This window comes from Cryptomeria japonica, unplaced genomic scaffold (assembly GCF_030272615.1).
Source record: "Cryptomeria japonica unplaced genomic scaffold, Sugi_1.0 HiC_scaffold_663, whole genome shotgun sequence".
Lineage (NCBI taxonomy): Eukaryota > Viridiplantae > Streptophyta > Pinopsida > Cupressales > Cupressaceae > Cryptomeria > Cryptomeria japonica.
Window position 1 is genome coordinate 1 of NW_026729456.1, and position 27,076 is coordinate 27,076.

At 36.4% G+C, this 27,076-nt stretch overlaps 1 protein-coding gene across 2 annotated transcripts in view; it reads left to right on the forward strand.

Moving 5' to 3' along the window:
- Nucleotides 1-1,131: 1,131 nt before the first annotated feature.
- The window catches only part of LOC131059857 (uncharacterized), a 36,758-nt gene continuing 10,813 nt past the window's right edge, over nucleotides 1,132-27,076 (forward strand). The window contains exons 1-6 of one of the 2 annotated variants that reach the window (XR_009370709.1): nucleotides 1,132-2,325; nucleotides 2,445-2,677; nucleotides 2,778-2,930; nucleotides 3,023-3,423; nucleotides 3,537-3,945; nucleotides 4,045-4,776. Coding sequence is in view for 1 of the 2 variants with exons in the window: in XM_059216091.1 (XP_059072074.1) it covers nucleotides 1,556-2,325; nucleotides 2,445-2,677; nucleotides 2,778-2,930; nucleotides 3,023-3,423; nucleotides 9,272-9,382 (1,668 nt within the window). In the remaining variant the exon portion in view is untranslated. Of the gene's footprint in view, nucleotides 2,326-2,444; nucleotides 2,678-2,777; nucleotides 2,931-3,022; nucleotides 3,424-3,536; nucleotides 3,946-4,044; nucleotides 4,777-9,271; nucleotides 9,383-27,076 lie in introns of those variants that run through there. The other variant, XM_059216091.1, reaches the window with a different exon arrangement.

Here is a 27,076-nt window from a genome sequence, read left to right on the forward strand (position 1 = left end):
TTCTCAAGGTGACAGGGGTATTCTAGTTTGTTTCCTTACCTTTTTATGAAGATTCAAGGCATCTTTGGTGATTTTGAAAGTTTTGGAGGAGATTTTTAGGGACTTAGTCTGATTTTCACATATTTTCCAGAATTTGAATCTGGTTTCAACATTCACAGATTTTTGGAGATTGAGTTTTTCATTTCCAAGTTTCTTGAGGGTCAATTTCAATTCCAAATTCTCAAGTCAGATCAAGTTCTCTGAGTATTTCCAAATTAATAAGTGCTTACAACCTGTCAAAACTCTAAGTTCTGAGGAATTGGAAAATCAGAACACACTCTGCCATCAAACCTTCAAAATTTACACTCAAGGATAGAACCTTAATGTAATTTCCTTTTGGTTTTGCAGATCATAAATGGCAGCTGAAGGCATGATCATCACTGAAAACACAAATGGAGTTTCGAGCCAAATTCAGAATTGAAGACAGGTCCACAAGCAAGGTTTGTCCGAGCATAAAGATGGCCAAAATTTGGCTAAGTATGGGAAAAACTATTCCATAGAAAGAAATTCCAAATTCCTCCATTATGGCGAAGGCATAGAGGAATTCTTCTCCAAATTCAAGGTACTTCAAATAATCTCAAGATATCAAGAAAGAAAAGTCCGCAGACTTGATGAAAAGAATTTCAGACTTCTTGAGGAATTCAAGGAAGATATCCAACACGCTAAGGTGGCGCTTTGTCATCTTCCAACCAATCAGATTGTTCCAAGTTAGCATGTCCAGGTTCAATGACCCTGACTTATCCACAAAAGCTTCTAGAGGGCACACTTCACAATGCAACGACCTTTTATTTTTATTGTTGGTTCATATTTAGCAAGAAGGACAAGTGTCCTCAAATGTAATTTTCTCATTGGTCAAGGGGTAGTTAGTTGTACCCAGGGGAAACGAAAATCGCCTAAACTCGCCTGGACTCGGCGAGTCCGAGTGCGAGTCACCCTCTCCGAGTCCTAGGGACTCGGACTCGGACTCGGCCGAGTCCAGGCGCCAGACTCGCCAGACTCGCCGAGTTTGGCGAGTTTGGCGAGTTTGGCCGAGTCCCGTGCCTGGGACTCGGCCGACGGCGATGTGAAAGATAAGTTAAAAAAAAACAATTTTAAATGGTTTTTTTGACTCTTTTTTTTTGTGTTATTTTTGTTTTATACCTAAAAGTGACTTTCATTTCATTCATTTGCAAAAATAGGAGGAGTAAAGTGAGATAAAAAGAATAACAAGGGTGCATTGAAGAAAAACCAGCAAGGAAGATTTCTTCAATTTCTTCAATTTTCTTCAAGAGTTCTAAGAGGTAAGTTGGTAACATTGTTTTTTTGAGATTTTTTTGTTTCTTATATGCAAAAATTCATTTTTCTATTCTTTTTTTTTTGAAAGTTTTACATTTTATTCCAAAATCTTTTCTATGTTACTATGTAGGCCCAGGGTTTGTAATTTTATTTTTTTTAAAGTAGGGTTTGACAAACCCTACAATTTAAAAAAAATAAAATTGCAAACCCTAGTTACCCTACTTTAGCTTTTTTGAAAAAAATGTTCAATGAGAATGAAATTATGAATGCACAACATAGAATGAATGTCTTAATTTATTTTTGCATTTGTAATGTTTTATTGCAGCAACCTTCACATTCTTATTTGCCTCAAGTTTCACAAAACAATCATACAATGTCCTCTTCTAGACCTCCCATTAGAAAGGACCCTGCTTGGAAATATCATGAGGATTTTCCAGGGCAAAGAAAAGGGCAAACAAAGTGTATATTTTGCAAAACAATATTCCATGGAGGCATATATAGATTGAAATACCATATTGCTGGTGTGCGTGGGCATGATGCCGACCCATGCACAAAAGCAGTCACTGAGGCCGTACGTGATTGCTATGTAATGGTTGAAGAAATTGAAAGGAAAAGGAAAGAAAAAGAGGATCTCACAGTCATTGGGAGACATGCACCTCTAGGAACAGGGACACAATTAGGTTGTGTTGGAGGGCCTTCTTCCTTACCTTCATATCGTCCCACTCATTTTGCTACTACTCATGCTTCCGGTTCTGCTTCTATAAGTGCCAGTGCTAGTGCCAGTGCCTCTACCCCTTCTCATGTTCCTAGCACTGGCAGTGGTAGTGGGAATGTTAGCATTGGACCTAGGATTCGTAAATCTAGGTTGGATACCTTTTTTGCACCTCGCACTACTCCTGGGTCCCAACAGTCACTTGAGAGCATGGGTTGGAACAAGGAGGTCCATGATGCTGCTAAAATGGCAGTTGGCAGATTTTGGATCTATGGCAGTATTCCATTCTTCACAGCCAGGTAAATGTTTTATGTTTGATTGTTTTAATTTTTATAATTTGATTGTTCGTATTAATTTTTGTTGTATATAGTTCATTATACATAGTACATACTTATCTCATTAAAATTATTTGTGACAGGTCACCTTATTGGCAAGAAATGGTTGATGCCCTTACCATTTGTGGGGCGGGGTTCAAAGCCCCTTCTGAGTTTGATTTGAGCGGACCCATTTTGACTGAATTGGTGAATGATGTGAAGAAAGAATTGGGTGATCAACGCCAAATATGGAGCACTAAAGGTTGCACCATCATGACTGATGGTTGTACAGACAGGAGAAATAGAACTCTCCTTAATTTTCTTGTTTCTTCCGCAGGTGATTGATTAATTTTAGTTTCATTTAGGCATTAATTTTTTATTTTTCATTTAATGATTTATTGAATGATCATTGATCTTGCTTTATTTTTTTATTTCAGGGGGCACCGTTTTCATCAAGTCTATTGATGCCTCCGCCCATTGCAAGAATGCCACCTACCTATGTGAGCAGATAGAGGAGGTGATTAATGAGGTGGGTGAAGAGAACGTGGTACAGGTGGTGACTGACAATGCACCAAATTATGTTGCTGCAGGTAAACTTTTGATTACAAACTAATTTTGTTTGCAAATTAATTTCTATTTTGTAACCTCATTAATTACAATGCAACAAATTATGTTGTTGCAGGCAGACTATTGATGGAGAGGCACCCATCTATAGTTTGGACTCCATGTGCCGCCCATTGCATTGACCTCATGTTAGAGGATATTGGAAAACTTCCATGGGTCAAGACATGTGTAGAAAAGGCAAGAAATGTGTGCAAATTTGTATATAATCATTCATGGGTGTTGGCTCTTATGAGACAATACACAGAGCATAAGGAGTTAGCTCGTCCAGGAATCACAAGATTTGCCACAAACTTCATCACATTGCAGTCCATGCTTCGTTGTAAGATGGCCTTGAGACGTATGATTGTTGGTGAGGAGTGGTCTTCCTCATCCTATGCTGCCACCCCAGCAGGAAAAGATATGACAGACTGCATTTTTGATGAGCGAGGCTTTTGGAGCCCTTGTGATGAGATAGTGAAGGTAATTTTTTTATAAATTCTACAATTTTTATTTAACTTTTTGTTTTATAACTTATTCATCATATTCTCTTATTTGCTCATGTTTTAAATTACACAATATTTTCAATTTTACAGTTTGTTAAGCCCTTGGTGGTTTTGTTGCGAGTTGCGGATGGAGAAAAGCCCGCAATGGGCTACATATATGAGGGCATGGATAGGGCGAAAGAGGGCATCAAATCTATCTAGGCAGGAGATGAGAGCAAGTATGGTCCCATTTGGCAGATCATTGATAAGAGATGGCATCATCAGCTTCATAGGCCCATCCATGCAGCAGCCTATTATTTGAATCCGGCATTCCATTTTAGCCCTACTTTCAGGGCTGATGCGGAGGTCCTTGATGGGCTATACTCAGTCATGGAGAAGATGGCACCTGTTGGTTGTACTCAGTCAGATCTTATGCGAGAGCTACAGTTGTTCTCAAATGCACAAGGGGAGACCTTTTCTTGTCCTATCGCCAAAGAAAGTAGGACAACTATGATGCCAGGTAAAAATAAATTGTAAGGCTTAATTTTAGTTTTATTGTATATTGTTAAATGAGTTTATGAGAGACTGATTTTATTTATTTTTCTCATTTCAAACTCAGATAATTGGTGGAACTTTTTTGGCCCAACGACACCAAATCTTCAGAAGTTGGCCATTCGCATCTTGAGCCAACCATGCAGTGCATCTGGTTGTGAGCGCAATTGGAGTATGTTTGAGCACATACACTCCAAGAGGCGCAATAGATTATCCGTGGAGAAGATGAATGATCTTATCTTTGTTCACTATAACCTCCGCCTGAGAATGAGAAAGAATGCATTAGCTGACATCTCTCCTATCATTCTAGATGAGGTTGATCCTGAGGCAGAGTGGGCCATTGAGACAGATCCTGTGGCTGTCTTTAGTGATGATGACACTGATTGGATCGACCAGGTAGATATAGAGGCTGAGGCTGTAGCCATGGCAGAGGAGGAGCAGAGAGCACGAGCAGAGAGAGGAGATTCAGAGGCAGATGGTGATAGTGACAGAGATGGTGACAGTGACACAGATGTTCCTGATGTTGGTGAGCATGGCGTGGTGTCACGAGGAGCGGCTATGGCTGCCCAATCATCTATGACCTACCTTAGACGCCTTCGTAGGGGGGCGGGGCCTTCATCGGAGCCGACGTCGGGGCCGGAGGGTGCAGACTCCTCTGCGCCATAGGCTTGTAGATGTATTTACCTTTGTTATTTGTATGGAACATTTGATGATGATCATATGATGACATGGATTTTTTATTCCATGAGTTTTGTAATATTGTATACATTTGACAATATTTATATATCTATGTTTGTTATTTCCTTCAGCTACAATTTGCGTTTATGCTTATGTGATAGATCATAGATGTATACTTGTGTATGTATTATGTAATGAAATGAGCCAAGTTTGATGATGTTATTGTGTCTTATTCAATAAAGGGTGCATGAAACAAGTTTTAAATCTTAAAAAATCTCTAAATTTTTTGAGTTTTTCACTTTCCCGAGTCCAGCCGAGTCTGGAGCCGAGTCTGACGCCGAGTCCCGAGTCCGAGTCCGATTTGGCCTTGCTGAGTCCGAGCCGAGTCCGAGTTTCGTTTCTTTGGTTGTACCAAACCCTAATTAGGGTTTTGATCTTTCAATCTGGGCCCTTGATCACTGTTCGATCTCGGCCATTCAAAACTTTTGTGTGCCTATATAAGGTTTCCTCCTCTCATTTGGAGATTGAATTTTTTGAAACATTGTTGCGAGAGGTCATTTCGGATAATCTCTTTTATCTGGATGATTGGCAAGGTTTTCAATTTCTTCAACACAATAGTTTAGATTTTATTTCATGTATGCTAGATTGAATGTAAGATTGATAAGTATTGATTTGTGGTGAATCTCCGCTCATACTTTTGATGGACAGATGATTTTTGTTCATTGTGTAAAGTTAGTTTGAGCTTTCCTTTGTGTATGCTTAACTTCCGATCATAAGCGCATCCCTTGAAGATTGCATCCACTTTGTGTAGTTGTCGTAAGCGAGGCGAAGCAAAGTGTGGTTATTGAGTTCACCTAGTCAATACCATCTCTTGAATTCTTAGGAATAGATTAGAATTTCTAAACCCTTGTCTCCTTTTCAGTTTTTCCGTGACCCAAGTCCCGAATGATAGAGCTTCATTTTCTAAACCTTCATTGTGAATTGAACAATCCAAGCGTAAGTCCCTTTGTGTATTACCAACATATCACAACGCCCATTGAGCTTATGCACACGTCAAGACTTGGCAAAAGAAACCTTGGAATCACCATATGATCTTCTAGCAATCTTAGCATAAGCGATGATTTTTCAAGAGAGGATAAATTATCTTTGGGTACTTTATTCTAAAGTTCGGTATATGATAAAACGTACACCAACACTTCCAAACTAAGTCAACCTTCAACATCCTATTTAGAAAAGGTCTCTTTTAACACCATAATAAATAGTATTAAATACAAGTATATATTTTTAATTAATAAAAATAAAATATAAATAATATAATAATAAATATAAACTAAAAAAAAAAGTCAATTTCAAATTTAAGTTATGGCACCCAAATTAGTATTATAATAATATTATTATATCTTATTTAATGGTCAATATTGTATTTTACATGTAATATTAGCTCAATTAGATTGTTTCTAATTTTGATTATTGTTTCGATAAGGAAACATCATGCTTGTAATTGCTATATGTACATTTCATTATGTTAAAAATATTTATGCTATTACTTCAAAAAAATAAAATTTCATGGTATCAAAGCTAGCTAAAGTAAAAATTTCATAATTCGAAAAATTTCTTTGGTGAAAATTTTAAAACTTGACTAGGGTTTTTTGTTCTAATTTTTTTAGTGCCTATTTTTTGAAGGTCGCGATTTTTTTTCGTGTTCATGTGGGCAAATTTGAGGGTTTCCGTTTTCATGGGTCATACGTCTATGATCCACACGCCTCTTGTTTTTTTGTTCTTTTTTGCCTACGCAACCTTCGTCTAGGCTTCGCGACCTCAACTGTGGGCGTTTCTGCTTGCGACACTTGTTCTTTTCACGTCTGCTCGTGCGACTGTGTTTTTTGTTTGTGTTTGTGCCAATGGGATTGAATTGCGACACAATTTTCATCGTTTGGTGCGTCTTTGTGTGCGACGTAAAGTTTCCTGCGTGGCTAGGTTTTAATCAAACTCGAGGATTTCTGTAAAAATCATTCTATTTGCAAAAGTTTTCAACCTGACCTAGGGTTTGGAATTTGCGTAATTTAAAAAGAAAATTATTTTCGGGTTTTTTAGGAAGATTTCTGGGTCTTAAGAATATTTTCTGGGTTTTTAGCAAAACTTGTATTTTTGGGATCTATGCCTCGAAATCTATGTTAGGGTTTTTTGCCTTGGAATTCATGTTTTTTACCTGTGTTTTTTGCTTTGGGATCTGTGCCTCAAGTCTCGTGCAATCAGATTTGCGCCTCTTCTGTGAACCTTATTTTTCATGCCTCGCCTACAAGATGGTGTCTTTGACCAATACTATGTTAGAAGGCAGTCAAAGCTTCAATGGCCGAAATTACAGCACTTCAGCGAATGATGACCATTTTTTAATATTGCCGCCTTGATGCCCTCGTTCTAGGTAAGGAAATTCGTCCTACAGTAGTTGGACAAGACTTGGACAAATTTGATGAGCGCAACCGAGAAGTCGTGATGCTTATCAAACTTTTTGTTCTTGATGATCAATTGCCTCAAGTCCTATCCGACAAGACAACTGTAGTGATTTGGACTCATCTGAAGGATCTCCATGAAACATCAGACTAGAGTCATGCGTTCTTTCTAAAGAACTAGCTGTTTTCCATCATGATGCGTGAACGGATGTCTTTGCAGGAGCATCTCACGAAAATCAAGGACATTCGTGATTAGTTGGAAGCGATTGATCGAAAAATGGAGGAAGAAGACATGGTTGTCATCACTTTGAAAAGTCTACCGAAGTCTTAGAGCGATTTATAGAGATGGTCAACATTACTTCAACTAATGTTGACTTGAAGTTTCTAGAGTTGTGCAACAAACTTCTGTAGTAGGATCGTTGGAAACAACAGTTTGGTAGTGGTCTCAGTTTGTCCTCCACAGAGCAAGCTTTTGCAGCCAAGTCCTTTCACAAGGATAAAGGCAAATCTTAGTTTTCTCAGTAGAGTAACTCTGCTATGTCATCAGAAGGCTCGAAGAAGAACATTTTGTGCAATTATTGTCACAAATATGGTCACATGAAGAAGGATTGTCGATCATGCGTGGCTTCTGAACAAAAGAAGTAGGGAGGGTCTTAGCTAAAAGCGAATGTTGCCGACCACACTGAGCAGAAAGAATCTGCCTTTTACACCTTTATGGCTAAAAGATCTACAAATCATGTGAAGTCCATTGCCTAGTATATTGATTCAAGTGCTTCTCGACACTTCACTCATTGACGTGATTGATTCATAGAATACCAACCTTTCACTAATTCTGTGATCTTTGGAGGAGGGGAAGAGTATACCGTTGTCGGAAAGGGCAACGTGAAGATTCAGTTTGGTGGGAGGAATTTAATTTTCTTCAAATGTATACTATGTTCTCGGCATGGAACTTAACCTTTTCTCTATCAGTCAAATTATGAGACACTCTCCTCGGCTTGATGTGGTGTTCAGTTCGCACAAATGCAACATTGTTGATAGGGAGACTCCTGCTACAGTTGCAGGTATTGAGGATCATGGTCTTCATAGACTTTTTGGCACTGGTGATTCTCAAGAGCATGCCATGGCAGTGAAAAGTTCTTCAATCAGCAATCTCTGGCATCAGTGGTATGGCCATTTGAAAATACACTATCTCTCTCAGCTTGTTCGGGAGGATCTGGTTCATGGCTTACTTGAGATTCAGACTCAAAATTAGGGAGTTTGCGGAGCTTGTCAGGATGGAAAGCTGCATCGGACTCCATTCATGGATGTTGATTCCTGGCGAGCTTTTAAGGTATTGCAGTTGGTTCATGCTGACATTTGTGGTCCGATGAACACTCCTTTAGTTACTGGGTCCAGGTATTTTTTGTTTTTTGTTGATGATTTTAGTCGAAAAATATGGGTGTATTTTCTTAAACAAAAATCAGAGGTGTTTAGCATTTTTTAGAAGTTTAAGCCTTAGTAGAAAAAGAGTTTGGACGGCAAATAATAATTCTTATGTTAGATAAAGGGGAGGAATTTTGTTCTTATACCTGAATGTGGATTTTTTCTCTTATTTAGGGAAAACACAAATGATGAGTGTAGGTATACATAAAGGTGAGTGAAATTTCAAATAATACTTTCAAACTATTTTCCATTGTCATCATTGGAAGCCATACACAGCAACTAACTATCACTTTTTTTTATTTGCTATCTAATTTGAGTCATTTACATGCATGCATATACTCGTTTTCATGTTTTCTTTGTCCATCTTTGAGGTTGATTTTGTACCTATCTTTATTCCAGTTGTTTGTGCTTTGTGTGTGAAACAATGGGAGGGCTTGATGTTGTTGAATGAACACTTCAGTAAGTAGGAGCTATCTATGAATTTATTGTTTGTACTTCCTTGAGATGAATATATATGTTTCTAAATGAGTGAAGGACAAATTAAATATTTTATGTTGAATTTTTATGTCCAGGTGGATTGTTATGTTGCCTGTTTCCAGCCTCATCAGGGAATGAAATGTTAAAAGAGAGAAAATTTTGACATAGCAAGTGAATGAGTCAATGATATTCTAAAGTGTGGTTCATCCTAGAACAAGTTGTGTTATATTTTTTTCCAAATTAATGTCTTCATTTGAACTATTCCAGGACAGAGGAGCAGAGGGTAAAGGGAGAACTGCTAGACTAAAAAGGAGGCTGCTTGTAGTGGAGGTGGAGAAGAAAATTATGCAGTGCCAAGTCCTCATGGATGAAGGAAAGGTATGATGAAAACTCTGAATTGGAAAGTGCACGTTGTTACATATCTCTGTTGATTTTCATAGTTAAAGGAAATTAGCTACCTTACACAAACATCCCTTTTCATAGTTGATTTTAGTAAATTGAAAGGCAAGAATTAACTTAATGAAAATGGTCTATAAATAGATGTGTGGAAATTTAAAAGGAAATAATTACTTTACACAAACATTCCATTTTTCAGAAAGTTGCAATCCAAGTATGCTATTTATGTCAATCTCCATTTTCTATTGAAGTGATAAATAATTATTATCTGTAATGATGAAGTGCATTTTCTGATATTTAGAGTTTATCAATCTTTTAATAAATTGAAAGGCAAAGATTAGTATGCAAAGTGTTATATAATAGATGCCTGAAATAAGTATTGATATTGGTTTATAGAAAAAAATAGATTTGATTTTGGTAAATTAGTTGATAAAAGTTATTTGATCTTGTGCTCCACGGTATTTTGGGATGGGATTGGGGGGATGACAGGGGACACATTTTGTGGACGACAGTCCGATAGCCATATATATATTAGAGAGAGAGAGAGAGTGAGAGATGTCAATAACTAATAACAACAATATCAATATGTAAATAAATCATGACAGCAGTAGTATAACAGCATAATAAACTTCAATAAAATAGTGTAACAGCAGTCTTTAGCATTCGGCTAGGTCTAGGTGCATACCACTTCGGATTAAGAGCATAGAAAGCCATATGAAGAGGAGTGTTCATTGAGTTCCACCGCTTTGTGACAATAGGCCTAATATGCTCCTCATAGAACTGCATTTCAAGATCCTTGTTAGGAGAATGTGTATCTGCATACCTCATTATTCCCACGACAGGTGTTATGATAGAGCAAATATACCTGCAAGCAACATTCAAAACTTTTAAAATTAGAATTTATGACATTTAACACTATTAAAAATGAAATTTTCAAGATTAAAATTTGAAAGTAAAAAGTAAAACGAAGTACAAACTATAACAATTTTTCTGTGAAGTCCCTTAAGACAAATTTCCAATTTCTTGCACTTAAATACATCTATTAGTGATCAGGAAAGGTAACAGTACTGCTCTTTATGAATTAGCAGATTACAGAGTTGATAGCTTGATAGGTTTCAGATGTTTATCAATATTTTCCAATGCAGCAATATCTTGAACATAATTTAAACATAGAAATGGAGAACTAAAAGGAACTCAAATGCTTTGATAATCAATGAGGATCTGACCTTTATTTTGCAAACTTAGGAAAATGAACAGCTTCTTTTGCAAATAGAAAATCTTTGGATTTTTATTCCATATGAAGCCTGATTCTTTTTGCCTATAGCCAGAGAGAATCAAGATGTAGCTTTCCTTCAGCATTGGAAAGTGCTTCAGCAAACAGCACGATTTTATTCTTCACCTCCAAACTGGCATCTGATATGATGATCTTCAAACATACCTGGTAGTTCTGAAAATTCCTCAAGCTCGGTTCTGAGCTAATTTCGGACTTCTTCAATCACTGCCAACCCCTCATGCCTCAGACGCATTATTGAAATAGAAGGAAAGTCTGCTCAGGAATATTGGCTCCCATTGCATGCAAGGTGGCTACCGTCATAGAAGACTTTCACCAACTATGAATGCTGCGATAGAAGGAAAGAACACATGCCATGCACTATAGGAATATAAAAATGGCTCAACAAACATTCACGGCTCAATAATGTCTGCAGCAAATGTCCGGATAATGAACAGCTTCAATAATAATAAACTCTGGTTGTTGGGTTCAAATAATTTTCACACGCTAAACTTTAGAAAAAGTCAATTTAATCAATTCCTGGCGCCTAATGTAATCTCCTTGTGCCATCTTCAACCTTGCTAAACTTGAGAAATGCCAATGTATTTTCCCAGCACTAAATAAAAAGCCTACATTATCAATCACCAACTTTAGAAATGAATAAGCCAATGAAGACAAATATCAAATAAATACTTGGCTTAATAATATCGCACTTGCTGAAGAGAGCAGATCATTAAAGCCAATTTAATCAAAGCCTCATCTTTGCAATGATAATCATATTATTCATTATGTCACGGTTCTTAATATCAAATTGCCAATTTGGAATAGCGGCAGATGTCAATATTATCATTTGGGAATTAAATCTAACATTAGACAATTGCAACCATAAACCTTATTACCCTGATAAGCCATCTAAATATTAATCATCGAACTCCCAGGTGACAAATATTCAAAATGAAACAATCTTATTCCCAAACCAAACACAAATATAAAATACCTCCAAATATCTTTATTATTGCAAAATTTGTCTTTGAAGGAAGATTAAGCAAATTTTCAAAGATGTAGACTTCATCTCGAATCCACCCCTTTGGAAGAGCTAGGGTTTCGTCCAACCCTTCTATTAATCCACTGAAGGTTTTCATCCTCAGCTTCTCATAAATCATCGCACAAATCACCATATCAAATCCATAAGCATGCCCTACTACAGCTCCAACAACTCCTTATAAAGAACTCCAAGAAACATCTAGAAGATTAAGCCAACTTTAATTTTGTAACAACCCACTCGTCTTAACCCAAAATTTCAACTAATTTTATTTTTAATTTTTATTGTGCTTGATTCAATCGCATACTCAGGTACATCTATCCAAACGGGATAGGTATCCATCCAACCGGGATGGGCATCTAACCATACGGGTTAGGCATCCAACCATACGGGTTAGGGGTTTCATCTACCGAATTCGGGATAGGCATCTACCCAAACGGGGTAGGCATCTATTCATAAGGAATAGGAAATGCTTTGGCCAGAGACTTTAGACTCATCGACACCAATCTGGGTCCTGAGTCACTCTCTAAAGACTACACTCCCCTACTAGGAATGCACTGAGGTCGCCGTCTTTAGGAGTAAATGAAAATAATTAAACAAGCTTGAGTTCCCCCTCAAAATTTGGCCTAAAGCCTCAGGAAGTTGAGCGAATCCATATGGGATTCCTTTTGAGTATACATTGACTTATTCTTAATCTCTCACTTAGCACTATTTGTACCCTTTGATTGAAGACCAAGGAGATTTGATAAATCATGATCAACTCACCCTTAACCAAATCCTAATCCCCATCCCCGAACGCCTGAGTACTAGGCACAACTTCGTCCCTAGTTTGCCTACATACCCGTTTTGGCACATGATCAAGGCGTAAAGTATGTAGTTCTGGTTTCTAACTATGGTTTAATGTAATTTGTTTGGTGGGTAACGCAACCCTTTCTAGGGTCAATGTCCCAAACAGTTTCTCTGTGGTTGCTACCCACGATAGTAACTCTATAGCAAAAAGGCTCAAGATGGCCTTTTGCTTGTGGCCTAAATCAACTAAGTCCTATTTCCTATTAAATATGTCACCCTTAATCCGTTATCATCCGTTGAAATCATCAAGATAAAATAAATTTCCAAAATCATCACACATCCAAACCCTAATGGGGTTTTCTAAAGTTTAACTGATAAGATGTAAATTCATTTTAAAATTAATCTTTTTAGATTATCGATCCAAGGGGGATTACCCGCCCCTTGGATTTTAACTTACAAATGACCCTTATTTCTCCCCAACGGTTTATAGGGACAATACCACAAACGTCGTTGTTGCAGCTTTATTAGGCGTTAAGTGCAGTAGCTCAACACGACGGCATTACCCGTAAGCGTGACCCAAAGGCGCCATAGATACCGAACGCTGCTAAGGTTTTTGGTCTCATCTCCTCTTATTTAGTTGTCTAACTAGGAGTTTAACTTTGAATTCATGAATCTTAAGTAAAACAATGTACTAATACAACTATGAAAAATAAACTATTATATACAAGGAATTATCGCTTGAAATTAAAGACTAAGGTATAAATTTTACGTAATTAAAAGAGCATAAATAAATCAACTACTTTGGAATAGTATTTTCTTGAAGGAAAACTATGATAATAATTAAAACTCAGAAAATTGAACTAAAAAAATGAAAGTACTAATTGCTTGGAAACTATGATAACTGTAAAAATAACTTATAAAAAGGATTTGAACTACTCGTAAGGTACAATCATTTTGGAACAAATCATTTTTCTTGAAATATGAATCCTGAAAATAACCACGTTATTGATAAACCAACTAATTCTTCCGCTTGAAGTAACATAATTTTTATCTTTAATTATTTTCTACAAATGATAACCTTCCTATAAATATGAATACTAATACTTGAAAAGTACTAAATTGCGTGAATAAAATAAAATTATCAGATAATAATACTTTGGAAAGAAATTTAATATTTTCTTGTTTGTAGGGGGAAAAACTATTTAACAATAAGCTTAATAACCACATTTTTTTTCTTCATTACTAATTGTTTGAAAAAGAGATTAGAAAAGAGTCTAAATACTTGCTAGTTAACCAATGTAAATAATACTAAGTCTCCTAATAAACAATTCTATTCAATCTATGTCATGCACAAAATTTTACACTTAGATAAAAATGCAACCAACAATTTTTTTGTAAAAAGAATACTATTTAACACCACCTAACATGATTAACTTAGTAATGAAATTGTGCATTTAAAGATATTACATGTGTAACATCATTATTGACCCTATCCTAGAATGGGAGAGTTGTAATAATTGAAAACACTCTCCAATTATAAATAATTGGCTTACTATATAGGAGTCAATTAAGTGTAATAACTTATAATACACATTGACCTTGAAATTTACATAAGTGAAGACCTTAATCTCTATAATTCTTCTATAAAATGGAACTATGACTTTTAATTTTACCTTTGTCAAATCTGGGGAATAATTAAAGTTGGTAATCTGAAATATTTAATTTTAAAAATAAAAATAGATTTTGAAAGATATTATTATTATCATCATGAAAATAATAATAACATCTACCGATTCTTGGATTTAAATAAAATTAAGTGACCTTTTAAAATTTTATTTCTTTAATTTATAAGTAAATGAACCGACATTAAAAATAATCCAGTTTGCAACTATGTAAATGTCCTAATATCTAGTCTTCTATATTATTTTATCCATTTAAACTATTATCTATAGGTGAAGTAACATTAAATATTAGATCAATAGATGACTTCCAAAATTATTACATTTGATTAAAAATTAAGTGAAATACAAAAAAATCACTTCATAAAAAAAATGATTTTATTATCACTTCCTATCTATTTTATGGAATAAAATCAAAATAAATCTACATTCTATTTTTGCCAAACAAAAATCAGATTATAATATAAAAAATAAATCTATTATCATTTTAACTATTTAATAAGATAAAATAGGTCTTCATACCATATTTATGAAACAAAAATAATATTTATTATAGAAACAATTCTATTATCATGTAGTTTTGGAGTATATGTTTAAAACAAAAAAATCATGCTCAATATAGAAATGATTCTATTATCATTTCTTTATTAACTTATAGAATAAAATAAAGCATAAAATCATTCTATAATTACAAAACAATAAAAAAGTCATATTTAATAAGAAATATTTCTATAATCATTTTGTAACTATTTTATTCATGAACTCTTCAAGTCTATAAAATACTCAACCATAAAACAACTCTCATTGTTTTTAGAAGAATGCATAAAATTAAATATTTAAATGGGATTAAATAAGTTAATAAACTTTTCCTTATGTTCATATTAAGCCAAAAACATAGTTCTTCCCATAGGAAATCTGATCCTCGTTCTTCACAGTAATGAAATGGACTCCTGCAACCTATGGATGAATTTTACTACTGACCTTGGTCTATCACACACAATCTTCTTCTGCAAACAATGGGTCAAGGAATTTATTGATACTTCCTACCATGAGATATGTTGCAAGTACAGTCAGGAAACGTGACAGGAGATTGGTGCATTTATTCAATGATTGATTTAAAATAATATATATGTATATTTTGTTCTTATGTCTTCAGAGGGTGAGTTAGATGCGAAGCTTAAAATTCATTTCATATGATACATTCTGTTTGTTTTCTTGATTTATGTATTTTTCTTTTCTTTTCAATTGTACATGAATAGGGATTTCAGACATGGCCCATCCCATCCTGGCAGTTGCTGTAAAATTCTAAAAATTACTACCACACTTTTCCTCTACTGCTATGACCAATGGGACTTTAGTTTGTCCCAAACCCACGACCTACAAAAGACACAGTCTGCAATAAATAGAGCAGCATATATATTTATTCTAAACCTAGCCATATCCAAAATTAGACTGTGTACCCATCGCATGGTAAAGGCATGGAAGGCGGTATGCAAATAAATGTGACGTGAATGGAAAGACTAATTAATGTTGGAATGATACATTAATGGTGGAAGCTCCACTTTCCACAAAATTTAATTATCTTGCCGTACAGATACTCATCTTATATGTATTATAGCAGATTAATGATCCATTTTAATTTTTTCTAATTTCTATTTATATTATTTTATTTTTTTTAAATTCTCATTACATACTCATACAACAAATATTCACATAGGTATTCTACTCTACAGAGGTCAAGCTAAGTAAATATTAATATTTAAACTATGTTATATGTACAAATTCCTTGCTATTTATTTTCAATCCTAACTAAGTGGGTATTATTGGTCTTCTTCAAAAGTTTATCAACAAAAGTAGATATAATGTCTGTGCAACTTCTACCACTTTTTATCTCTAAATAGCATTGCTAAAACTTCCTCATCCCTTTGCAATTCTAAATGGATTAACAACTCTTAGTAATACATATTTATTTATTTATTTTTATTCTTAGCCAATAGAAATATATATATTTTTAAAACCCTTAAAATAAATAAATAACCAGTTAATGAAGAAAGGAAGGTTTCCCACAAATTGATAAGGTATAAAGTAAACATATACGCACATATGTATATATATATATATTTTTATCAAAAATCTGAAAACAAATTGAAAATACTCTCTTTTCTTTTTAACCCATCTTCTTCCAGATTAAATGAAATAACTATATCTTTTAAAAAAAAGAAAAAAAAAATACTTTAATCCTCTAAATTTTTCCCAAAGAAATTATAACATGCATGCAAAATAAAAATCCCTCCCCTCTTTTCTCCTTTTTGAAAAAAAAAATCATGCAAGTGAATGTGGAAGAGGGGAACCTGATTTCTACATGACGAATGAAGACTTTGTTGATGATTCACCCTCTGTTTCCCGCTATCTCTCCTCAATCCGTGCTTTGTAGCTTGGTGAAGACCTTCTCCAAATCCTCGAAGTAAAGAAAATCCTGCAATATTCCTACCAAATTCCTCCTACAACTAACATAAATTTGAAACTAATTTCTTAACAATTCAAAGACCTATTTCATCACATAGAAACAATAAAATGAACTCCCCTTTTCAAAAATCTAGCATTCAATATATAGAAAAGAGAGTCATTTTCCCACTACAAAAGAAATTAATTGATTTAGAGATTCTTTTCCAAAATTAATTTCATGCAAAATGATTATTGTCATAGTGGGGGTTATATGTAAGAAATTTGAATTTGAAATTCTCTTCTAGAATCTTCTCATTTCATCCTACAACATGTGCTAAATTAAAATAAGTAATTTCTAAATTAATTTCATGCAAAAAAGATGTTTGTCATTGGAGGGGTTACATTTGACCATGCATTCAAAATTCGAATTTGAATTTTCCTCCATTTTATCAAAAATAAAATTCAGAACTCTTTTGTCATAAAAAAGCCATGAATAGAATTATTCTTGTCATAGAATAATTTTGTAACTCCCATGTCATATATTTGCTAAATATAATAAATATATATTCCTTAATATTTTGAAATTGAATTTTTTTTTCTAGAATCTTCTTATTTCTCCTACACCATGTGCTCAATTAGAATATTGAGGAAATAAATAATTTCCAAGTAAATTATGACCTCACGTGTGAGTCACCACTTATTACTCCTTTTTATTAAATTTTTTTTTTTTTTATCAATCGTTTTATTTAAAATTTTGATTTCTAACTGTTGTGACCATTTCACACATCGCCCCATTTAAAATGGGGACCCCCTTTTTTTTGCTCGTTTTTGCTCGTTTTTGCTCGCCTTTCGCTTTGCTTTTTAGGGTTTTGGTAGTTCGTCAGTTGTCTGGGTTTAGGGTCAAGCCTTAGGGTTTCCGTTACTGTCTTTTCAGGCCAGAGTCCAGTCAGTCTTGAGAGCTTTTTAAGCTTCCTTTTGTAGGATGCAATTTTGAATGGAATGAATTCGCCAGAATGGTCTATTTTCAATTGGAATTTTGAGTGCAGAGTCTTAATTTGTCTAAGTGTTGATGATGAAAATGTGAATTTTATTCAATTGAGTAATTTTGACCCAAATTTTGAGTTTTTTGATTTCTGATCCTGGGCATGGGGAATGATTTGTTTTTGCCTTGTGAAGTGATTAAACTTGTGAAATCATGATATTTTGGCCTGTAGGAGCAAAATCGCTCCTATCCCTCAGTGAAGGACCGGAGCTCGTTTTCAAAAATCTTACTATCTCTGCAGGATCAAGATGATTTTTCGAATGGAAGTAGTAAAGAAAGGCGTGATCTTTCCGTTGAATATAAATTGAAGAATTTCACGAACACAGAAATGCCTCAGGAAGCAAAATCGCTCCTGTCCCTCAGTGAAGGACCGGAGCTTAAAATCAAACATCACCTCGTCCTTGCAGGATTTTAACAACTTGACGATTTGGAAAGATCAAAGGAGATGCATTTTATCAATTGAATATAATTTGAAGGCACAAACATGAAGAAAGTGGACCAAATTGCAAAAATCGCTCCTGTCCCTCAGTCAAGGACCAGGGCAAAATCCATTGTAGCTCCCGTCCCTCTCCCAGGGACCAGAGCGAAATTCTTCATAAGGCATGTTTTAAACAAAGATCAAGCAAATTTTAAGTTTGATGGCAAGAAAGGAGGTGAATTGAACCCGTTGAAGACAAATTGAAGATTACAAAACATCTACAAGGGACCCAAATGACTAAGTTCGCTCCTGTCCCTCAGTCAGGGACCAGAGCGATTTTTACCTTAGACAAATTTCTTGCCAAGTAAGAGCAAATTCCAAGGCATGGATGAGTGAAACGGAGCATTACAAGACCATTGAAGATAATTTTTGAGGTTAGCAAAGTGAGATGAAGCCTACAAGCACAAATTCGCTCATGTCCCTCAGCCAGGGACCAGGGCGATATCTTAGTTATCTTGCTTTCATCCCAAGTTCAAGACACTCCAGGACGAAGTACAAGGTGGCGAGGACGTTTTAAGGTATCTTGATGAAGAACAAAGTTACAAGGACCGCCAAAATGAAGGATTTGCACTTAAATACCTAGGTTCGCTCCTGTCCCTCAGGCAGGGACCAGAGCGAAATTTTCATGGGAGCCTAGATTTTGAAAGTTGATCACATTTTAAGTGTCCAAGGGGATCAAAAGGACTTCATTTTACGCAATGAAAGCAGTGGCAAATTGATGAAAGCAAGTATGAGCACAAGACATTGAAGATCGCTCCTGTCCCTCAGGCAGGGACCAGAGCGATATTCATCATATTGGCCAAATCCTTCCAAAATCACGTTAAGTCAAGATCATGCGAGGTGGTAAAGGGTCTAAGGCATCTTAAGAAGGTGATATACAAAGGTTTCAAACGTCAAACGACTATCAATTGAGCCAAGGAAGCTATATCGCTCCTGTCCTTCAGGCAAGGACTAGAGCGATTTTCATTAAATCATTCATTTTCCTTCAAAATCAAGACAAGGCAAGGATAGGCAAGATCAAAAACATCATTTAGGAAGCAATGAATGAAGAACAAAGGTTGAAAGATGACAAGTTTTGACTAGAACATGGAGATCGCTCCTGTCCCTCACCAAGGGACCAGGGCGATAATCCTCTAAACATCTATATGCCTTGTGGAAGTCAAGTGAAACAAGCGTGGAATGGAGAAACTATGTCATTGCTTGCCATATAAGGAGGATTGGTGATTAAAGAAGCGAGATCAAGGAGAGAAACACCAGGATCGCTCCTGTCCCTCACCAAGGGACCAGGGCGATATTTGCTAAAACACTTGTTATCCTTCGAAGATCATGTCAAAGCAAAGTTACAAAGGGTTTAAAACGTCGTTTGGAAGGCAATGAACGAGGAGTTAAAATCAAGAACGAAGAATTTCAAGTAAGAACATAGGGATCGCTCCTGTCCCTCTCCAAGGGACCAGGGCGATATCACCTCAAGAGACACTCATTTGCAAGGTCAAGTCACCCAAGTTTGAAATTCCTAGTAAAAACGCCAGTTTCAACGTAAGGATGGAGACTTTGAACGTCAAAAAAGCAAGAATCAAGACCAAGTTGATAGATCGCTCCTGTCCCTCAGTCAGGGACCAGGGCGATGAGGTTTGCACTTTTCCATTTTCAAATTTTGGGCGCTCAAACATTTTTAATTTATTTTAAATGCTAAATTCGATAAATTAAAAAATTCAATTAAAATAGCATTTAAAATTTGCGCAAGATATTAATTAATTATTTTTGCCTTGTAAAAAATCGAATTTGTTAAATTAAAAAACAAAGGCATTTAATAATTAATTATTAATTAATTAAAAATCAAATGGAGCGCTTGGATTGAAAGGTCGGCCTTATTATTTATTTAAAAATCATTTTAATTACCTTATTTTTACCAAGTCGGCCTCAAGGTAATTGTGGTGTGAGCGCTTATAAAGGGTGGTGAAGATTTTCATTTTCACATTATCATTTTATCATCCACATTCAAGTGCGATTTGGAGTATCCAAAGGTGGTGCGAAATTATCATTCAAGAGGAGGTGCGAGTGGTGTTCAAGGTGCGAATTTCATCAAAGGAAGGCGTAAACATCATCTAAGGAGTGCGAACGTGAAGTTTGAATTAAGGTGAAAGACATTGAAGAATACGTCAAAGACTCCAAGGGTGGCGAAGTTGATAAGAAGGACGTTTGTTTGAAGATCACGTTGAAGGCTTCTAACGTTAATTTTGCCTAGGCGAATTCCATTTGTTTTGCATTCTAGAGTTAGCTCTCAAGTGAGGTATGGCGATATGGTTTTATCGTTTTAATTTTGAATTGTTGATCGTCATTGCTTCAAGTTTTGAATTTTGAAATTTTGAATTTCAATAGCTTGATCGTTATTTAGGAAATGATAACTCAGAGACTTATCATGAAGTTTCCTAAAATTAATCTAATCTATGTTATGCATTGCAATATCTAGTTACTTATTATGAAATGTTGTGTAGGTATGGCAACCCCGAAGGCGGGAGCATCCACCAGTCGTCCAGCTCTCATGAAAGAAGATCAGAAGACCGAAGAAGTGGAGACCAAGATCGTGTCGAAGTGGAGCAACATTGGAGATACTAACTTGGGCAACTTCAGCACGAAGAAGTTTCGAGATGTTCCTTACATTGGCAAGCCATCACCTGTCGCCTGGAGGATAATTGAAAGTGGCATCATTAAGGCGGCCGGCTTCCCTCCAGCAGTACAGTGTCATGAGTTGATGGTCGAGTGTGCTCGTCATTATGATCCTCAATCCAGAACGATCGTGTCCAAGGAAGGAAACACTTTGGCGTATCTTTCAGAGGAAGCTATAAGTGAGGCTTTCCATCTTCCAGAGCACAAAGATATGGTCTACAAGAGCATAGAAGGAGCCAGGTCAATGTACGAAGATGATCCAGATGCTTGCCTAAGCATCATTAACAAGAACTGGTTACTCAAGAGTCGTCCTCGCCTGAGTAAGGTACCGAACACACCACACAGGATTGATTTCCAGGAGGAGTACAGAGATTTGATTACAATGCTCAACCGAGTCACAGGAGCAACTCAGGCTTTTTACTTTGAAAAGTGGATGTTCTACTTCATCCAGGTGATAGTTCAGGGTAAAGGAACAATTCATTGGGCTAGAATGATTAGCCATTGCTTGGACGTACAGTTGAGGAGACTCAAAGCTACCAAGTCCTTCCACATGAGTTCATACGTCATCTATGCCTTGATCAGGAGCTTTGAGTACGCAGGACTACCTCATAGAGGAGTGATTGGAAGAGGACCCGGCGAGGTCAGAGTTTGTGATTCCTATGTCCACTTGCATCATCCGCCAGGAAGCAACTACAAGTTAGTTAATGATACCTTCACGATGAACATCACAAGGACGTTGCAAGGTGGGATTCACAACAGATTATCTCAGGATGCACAGGAACTAGTAAAGAGGTACGGTGCTTGGTTTATCCAATTTCCGAAGTTTACTTATATCAGAGTTCATGGATGTCCTTCACCTCCATACATGTTGCCAAGATATCCGACAGACAGAATTGTGTTACTTGAGGTAACAAGACAGTTGGCAGCTTATGCGAAGGCATTCAGACACAGACATGGAAATGGAGTTCCGGTACCTATCATATTGGGCAATTCAGTTGAGGTATGTCCTAATGCTTTAGCCATGGATGACGCAGAGAAGGAGTTAGCTTTGTATTCTTTTCCATTCTTTGCTTTGAGGGAAAGCTTTGATCCACATGGATATATAGAGGAGACAGTCGGTAGGAAGTTTAAGCATGAGTTTCAGATTGAAGATTTTATGATGAATCTCTTGGATGATCTTGAAGTAAAAAAAAAGATGCATTCTAGATTGCCTTTGGATTTCATCAGGAAATGCAAGATTTACAGAGTGGCCGACCAAGCTCAGGACAGTGGCAGGCATCTCCAGTCATCCTATGATCGAGAAAGCAAATCAGTAAGGTTAGATTGGAATGAGCCCGAGGTCGTGGATCTAGATGCTTTGATGGCTCTAGTCTTGTCTTGTACTCGCAGATGGGTTGATGTGCAGCATCAGAAGTTGAGAGAGCAAGGCATAGCTATGACTTTCACTTTGGAAGAGAGGCCAGCCGAAGGTGGAGCTAGTGTGAGCGAAGGTAATCCTAATCCCAGAAATGCAAATGAAGGCAACTTTCGAAGTGCAAGTGAAGGCGATCTCCATCCAAGAGGCTCGAAAAGGAAAGAGAGACCTGGAAAGAGAGAATCTTCCAAGAAGAAACAAGAGGCCAGCCGAGATCGTTCATCCGGTACATCTTCTCGACAAGAGAAAAGGACACTTGAAGTGGAGGAGTCTATGGAGTCGATGGTTCAGAATGATAAAGAAGGACAGGTACCTCAAGGGTCGCCAAGTGGATCTCTCCAAGATTATGAGTTACATGAAGACAAGAATAATGACGAAGTAACATCTCCTCACAGAGAAGAAGAAATATTGCATAAGGAGATTCAGGTTAGAGAGACAAGATCAGCCATTCCAAATTGGTTGAAGGAAAGATTAACAAAGGTGATTGTGATCGAGGACGAAGACAATGTGATTGATTTAGAGAGCCTTGTTGGACATTCCCAGGAAGTGACAGAGAAGAGAAAGGCCACCAAGATGTCCAAGATGATTAGAGACGAGACTGGATCCAGAAAATTGCAGATAGCTACACCGGCAGTAGACAAGTATGAAGGTGAGATCCTAGCAGAGGAATATGATGTAGAGACATTTGAGCTAGGTCCATTCACAGCTGAGCAGACACTAGATGATGCCACCGATTCCTTTGAGGCATTGAAGGACAAGCTTAGAGAAGAAATGGAGAAGAGTAGAAAGCTTGAGAGGGAGGTCGGTGCATGGAGAACATATTTCAGCCATCTCAATCAGCCTTTAGGACGTTAGGATCCAGCAAGATCACCTATACAGGCACTTCCCCTTCAATCAATTGGTGAAGCAGAGAGATTCAGGAGTATGGTCCAGCGTATGAGTACTTGGATGGATAAATCTCATACAGTTGCCTTAGAATTTGCAACGAGGATGATGAAGACTATTCATAGGGCTATTCAGGTTCTTGAGATCATCCACAATTTGATGATAACGATAGCCGCTTTTGCTCATACCAAGGATGTTATCATTCCTGTCTTGAAAGTAATTAGACAAACATCGAGGAAGGTCTTAGCACAGGAAAAGATTATGGATGGAGGACCTCACAGTTTACTTCAGTGGTCAACCTTACTCCAGATGAAGGAAGTTCTCTTTGAGGACATCAGTACTAGGTGCAGTCATGTTGAGGAGGTGATCAACCCGATCCAGGACAGAGTATTTGAGGTACTACGTACCATTCTTGGCAGGAGGATCGAAGTTGAGACAGATGTGGATTTGCAAGAATTGGAAGATAGAATCAAGGTCATCTTTTGCAAGGACGTCAATATCACAGATGAGCAACAGGACCAGATGTTTTCTACCATGCTCCTGATTGAAAGGACTAAGGAACTTGAACTTACATGGGACGCAGCTCTTCTAGATGCATTTGATCAGGTCATCCACTTGGAAGAAAGAATGAAGAATCTTCCCGAGATTCCAATTGCTGAGATCGAGGGAATCGTATCAAGATTCATTGCATATGCTAAAAAGGAGCATTGGAAAGGGAATAAGATTCTAGATGAGAGGTTGTTATAGATGACATGGCACCCTAATTATCATTGGTCTATGTCTCCTAGATTTTCGTGCCAAATTTATAATTGGCTATGCATTTAATGTTGTGCAATAAAAGGGGGAACTTTTGTAACAAACCCTAATTAGGGTTTAGGTGTCATGATCTTGATCGTTGATCTGCTTTCAATCTGGACCATTCATTGTAATTGAGGATGCTATTTATACCCTCATTTTCATTTCATTTGTAATAGAGATAGTTAAGAGATTAGAGAGAGAGTTTGATGTATTAGAGAGATTAGAGTTTAGAAGCAATTTATTTTTGTAGCAAGATTGAGTTTGAGGAAAGGAATTCAAGCAATTGTTGTACATGATGACTTTGAAATCAATGAAATATTGAAGTTATGGTGTTTTGTTGCAACTTTCTTGGTTATCTTCATGGTTGTTCAATTCATTTGAATCATGCTCAATCAAAGTAGTGTGTTAATTTGAAGGATATAGTGTGAGACTCGATCTTTGGTAGGATTCGTAATCCAAACCACTAGCTTCTTGCTGATTGTAGGAACGCCTTGCGTGGTCGACTGGAGATATTTGAATCACTTAACCTTCAATCATTATTGTATCTTGGATATGTACCTTCGTGGTAGTGTCTTTGATCTTTGATGCATTGAAAATCATTTGTTACCTTAGAAGATCGCATCAATTTCAATTAAGTTGTTATTTTATGGCGAAATTGAAGTTGGTAGAATCTTGCCAAGTCTTGTCCACATGAAGTCATTCTTAGGGTTAGATTAGATTAGACCTCTTGCAAACCCTATCCTTTTGTTATTTTTGAAAAGCTTCTTTAGTTTAGTAAGACTTTCGGAGTGTAAGGCCCCTTAAGAACACAGCAAATCACATCATACCGCTGGAGCTTATCCACACGTAGAGACCCTACTAACCAGAACATTGGAGTCATCCTAACTGATCCTTCATGCTAATCTTCAGTAGTTAGAGACTTTATTCAAGAGAGGATAAGATGCCTTTAGGTATTTTATTCTGTGTATGATGGTGTACAAAATACACGTCAACACTAACTCATAATAATAATAATAATAATAATAATAATAATAGTATTATTAGCAAGTTTTATCGAAGTCTAAAAAGAGGGTTATGACAAATTTTTATCATAATTGGAGAACTTTATTTAATAAAGTGACTATTTTAATATTTTATTTTTTTCACTTTATTTTAATTAAATTAATCAATTAAAGTCACCTCTTTTGGAAAACTATTCCTTTTTTCTAAACTTAATTAATTAATTTAATTAAATAAATAAAATTTTGGGGATATTACATTTTCTTACATGATATTGGACCACCAAGTTTCATTAAGCACTCTTTCTCTCACCACCTTCTCTTGTCTTTGATTGAGCCCACTTTCCCAATCTCCACAAACAACCATGGATTGTAGAGCATCCTACACCTCCAACATCCTCTCCAGCAACATAAAATATCTAGCATACCTAGTCTTGACTGGTTTGAGGAATTCTTTCTTTGAATAAGACTAGAATAGTGTAAGTGAAATGTGATGGTTACATACAAATATTTGTATGTCTCTAGCCTATGCCACTACTACCTTCACCCAATTATTTTGCAAATGTTTTTCAAATCATTATTCAAAGCATGTACACAAGATGGAGTCCAAAAAATGTGTTTGTAAGCGCTCTCAACCATCAAACCTACTAACTTAGAAACATGAGCTCAATCTGTCACAACCTGCACAACATTAGAAAACCCAACCTCCTCTTTGGCCTCCTTTAAAATGGTAAATTGGAAATCAACATCCTTACATTTCTCATAACAACCAATAGCTCTAAAAAAGTATGAACCAGCAGGGCATGTCACAATAATATTAATGAGTGGCCGATGTTGAATATCAGTCCACCCATCCATGACAATGGAACAGCCAATCCTAATCCATGTTTGTCTCATCTCCTCCATCAACATGTTCACTTTTGAATATTGTTTGTCAAGGATGGAGGTATGCAATCCATGTTCTCCATGGGGAGTATAAGAGGGTCTAATTGCCAATCCACTCTCAACATAGCTTTGAAATAAGTTGACCTTGCCAAATGAAATGGAATAGCATGAGCATAAAAAATTTGGCCACTTAATCATCGACTTGCTCATGTTTTTGCATATTCAATAACACTAGCACTATATCTTTCTCACCTACGGCTGAAATGGCCTTCCTTTTCTCTCTATCACAACTCTCTCCAATTGATACATTGGAATAGGCATGCAAATCAGCAGATGACCGTTTCTTATCCTGACTTGTACCAATGATTTTGTCCTCACTTACTCCAACCAACTTTGCCATTTCAACCTGCTATTCCAATGTTATATCCTCACAAACTCTAACACCATGTCCATGCTCACCCAATAAAATATTTTGTTGACTTTATTTTCACTTTCACTACCCTCATGACTAGCATTACTACTGTTTCTCATTTTCTGGTGTTTGTTTTATAGTTGGAAGTCTTAAACCAAATCAATGAAAATATTTTTCAATTTACAAACTTACTAACAAGATAAGAAATTAGAAAACAAAAAAAAAAATGATATGCCTTGGTTGTAGCGTCAAATTTGTAGTTGATAAGTTGTTTTAGACTTGAAGCAAAAAGGAAAATCTGAGAAAATTTGTCAATCTCTCCTCAAAATCTCCTTTCCTTGTCCCTCCAACAGCCTTGAAGCTAAACCCTACTTAAAGTGAAAACCTGCACAACAAGGAGCCCACAATCACACCAAACTTGAAATAGAAAAATTAAATTGAAATAACTTTTGGAGTTATGACCTTATGGGGCTATTTTAGGGTTTTGGAGTGGCAGGGAAGGGCTTGTGGGACCCCCATGCCGCTTTAGATCCATTGAAATTTAAAAATAATGTTTTTTTATTTTGTTTTGCCTTCGACGTTGTGGCAGATGCTTGGTCATCCTTGGGATGGTCGAGGGACGTCCCAAATGTCCTTGGCCATCCTAGGGGTGGCCAGGTGCCCCCCCATGTTTCCAAGACGTTTCCCACATTAAAAAAAAATATTGTAGGCAAGGGAGACGATAGGGAGACATCCCCAAACATCTTGGCATCCTTGAAATGGCATGGGGGCCGGGGATGCGTCCTTGTGGAAGCTTGATTTGATCAAGTGACTAATCACCCAGATATCATTCCATTCTTTGGATAACTAATAATCATTCATTTTATATTCTA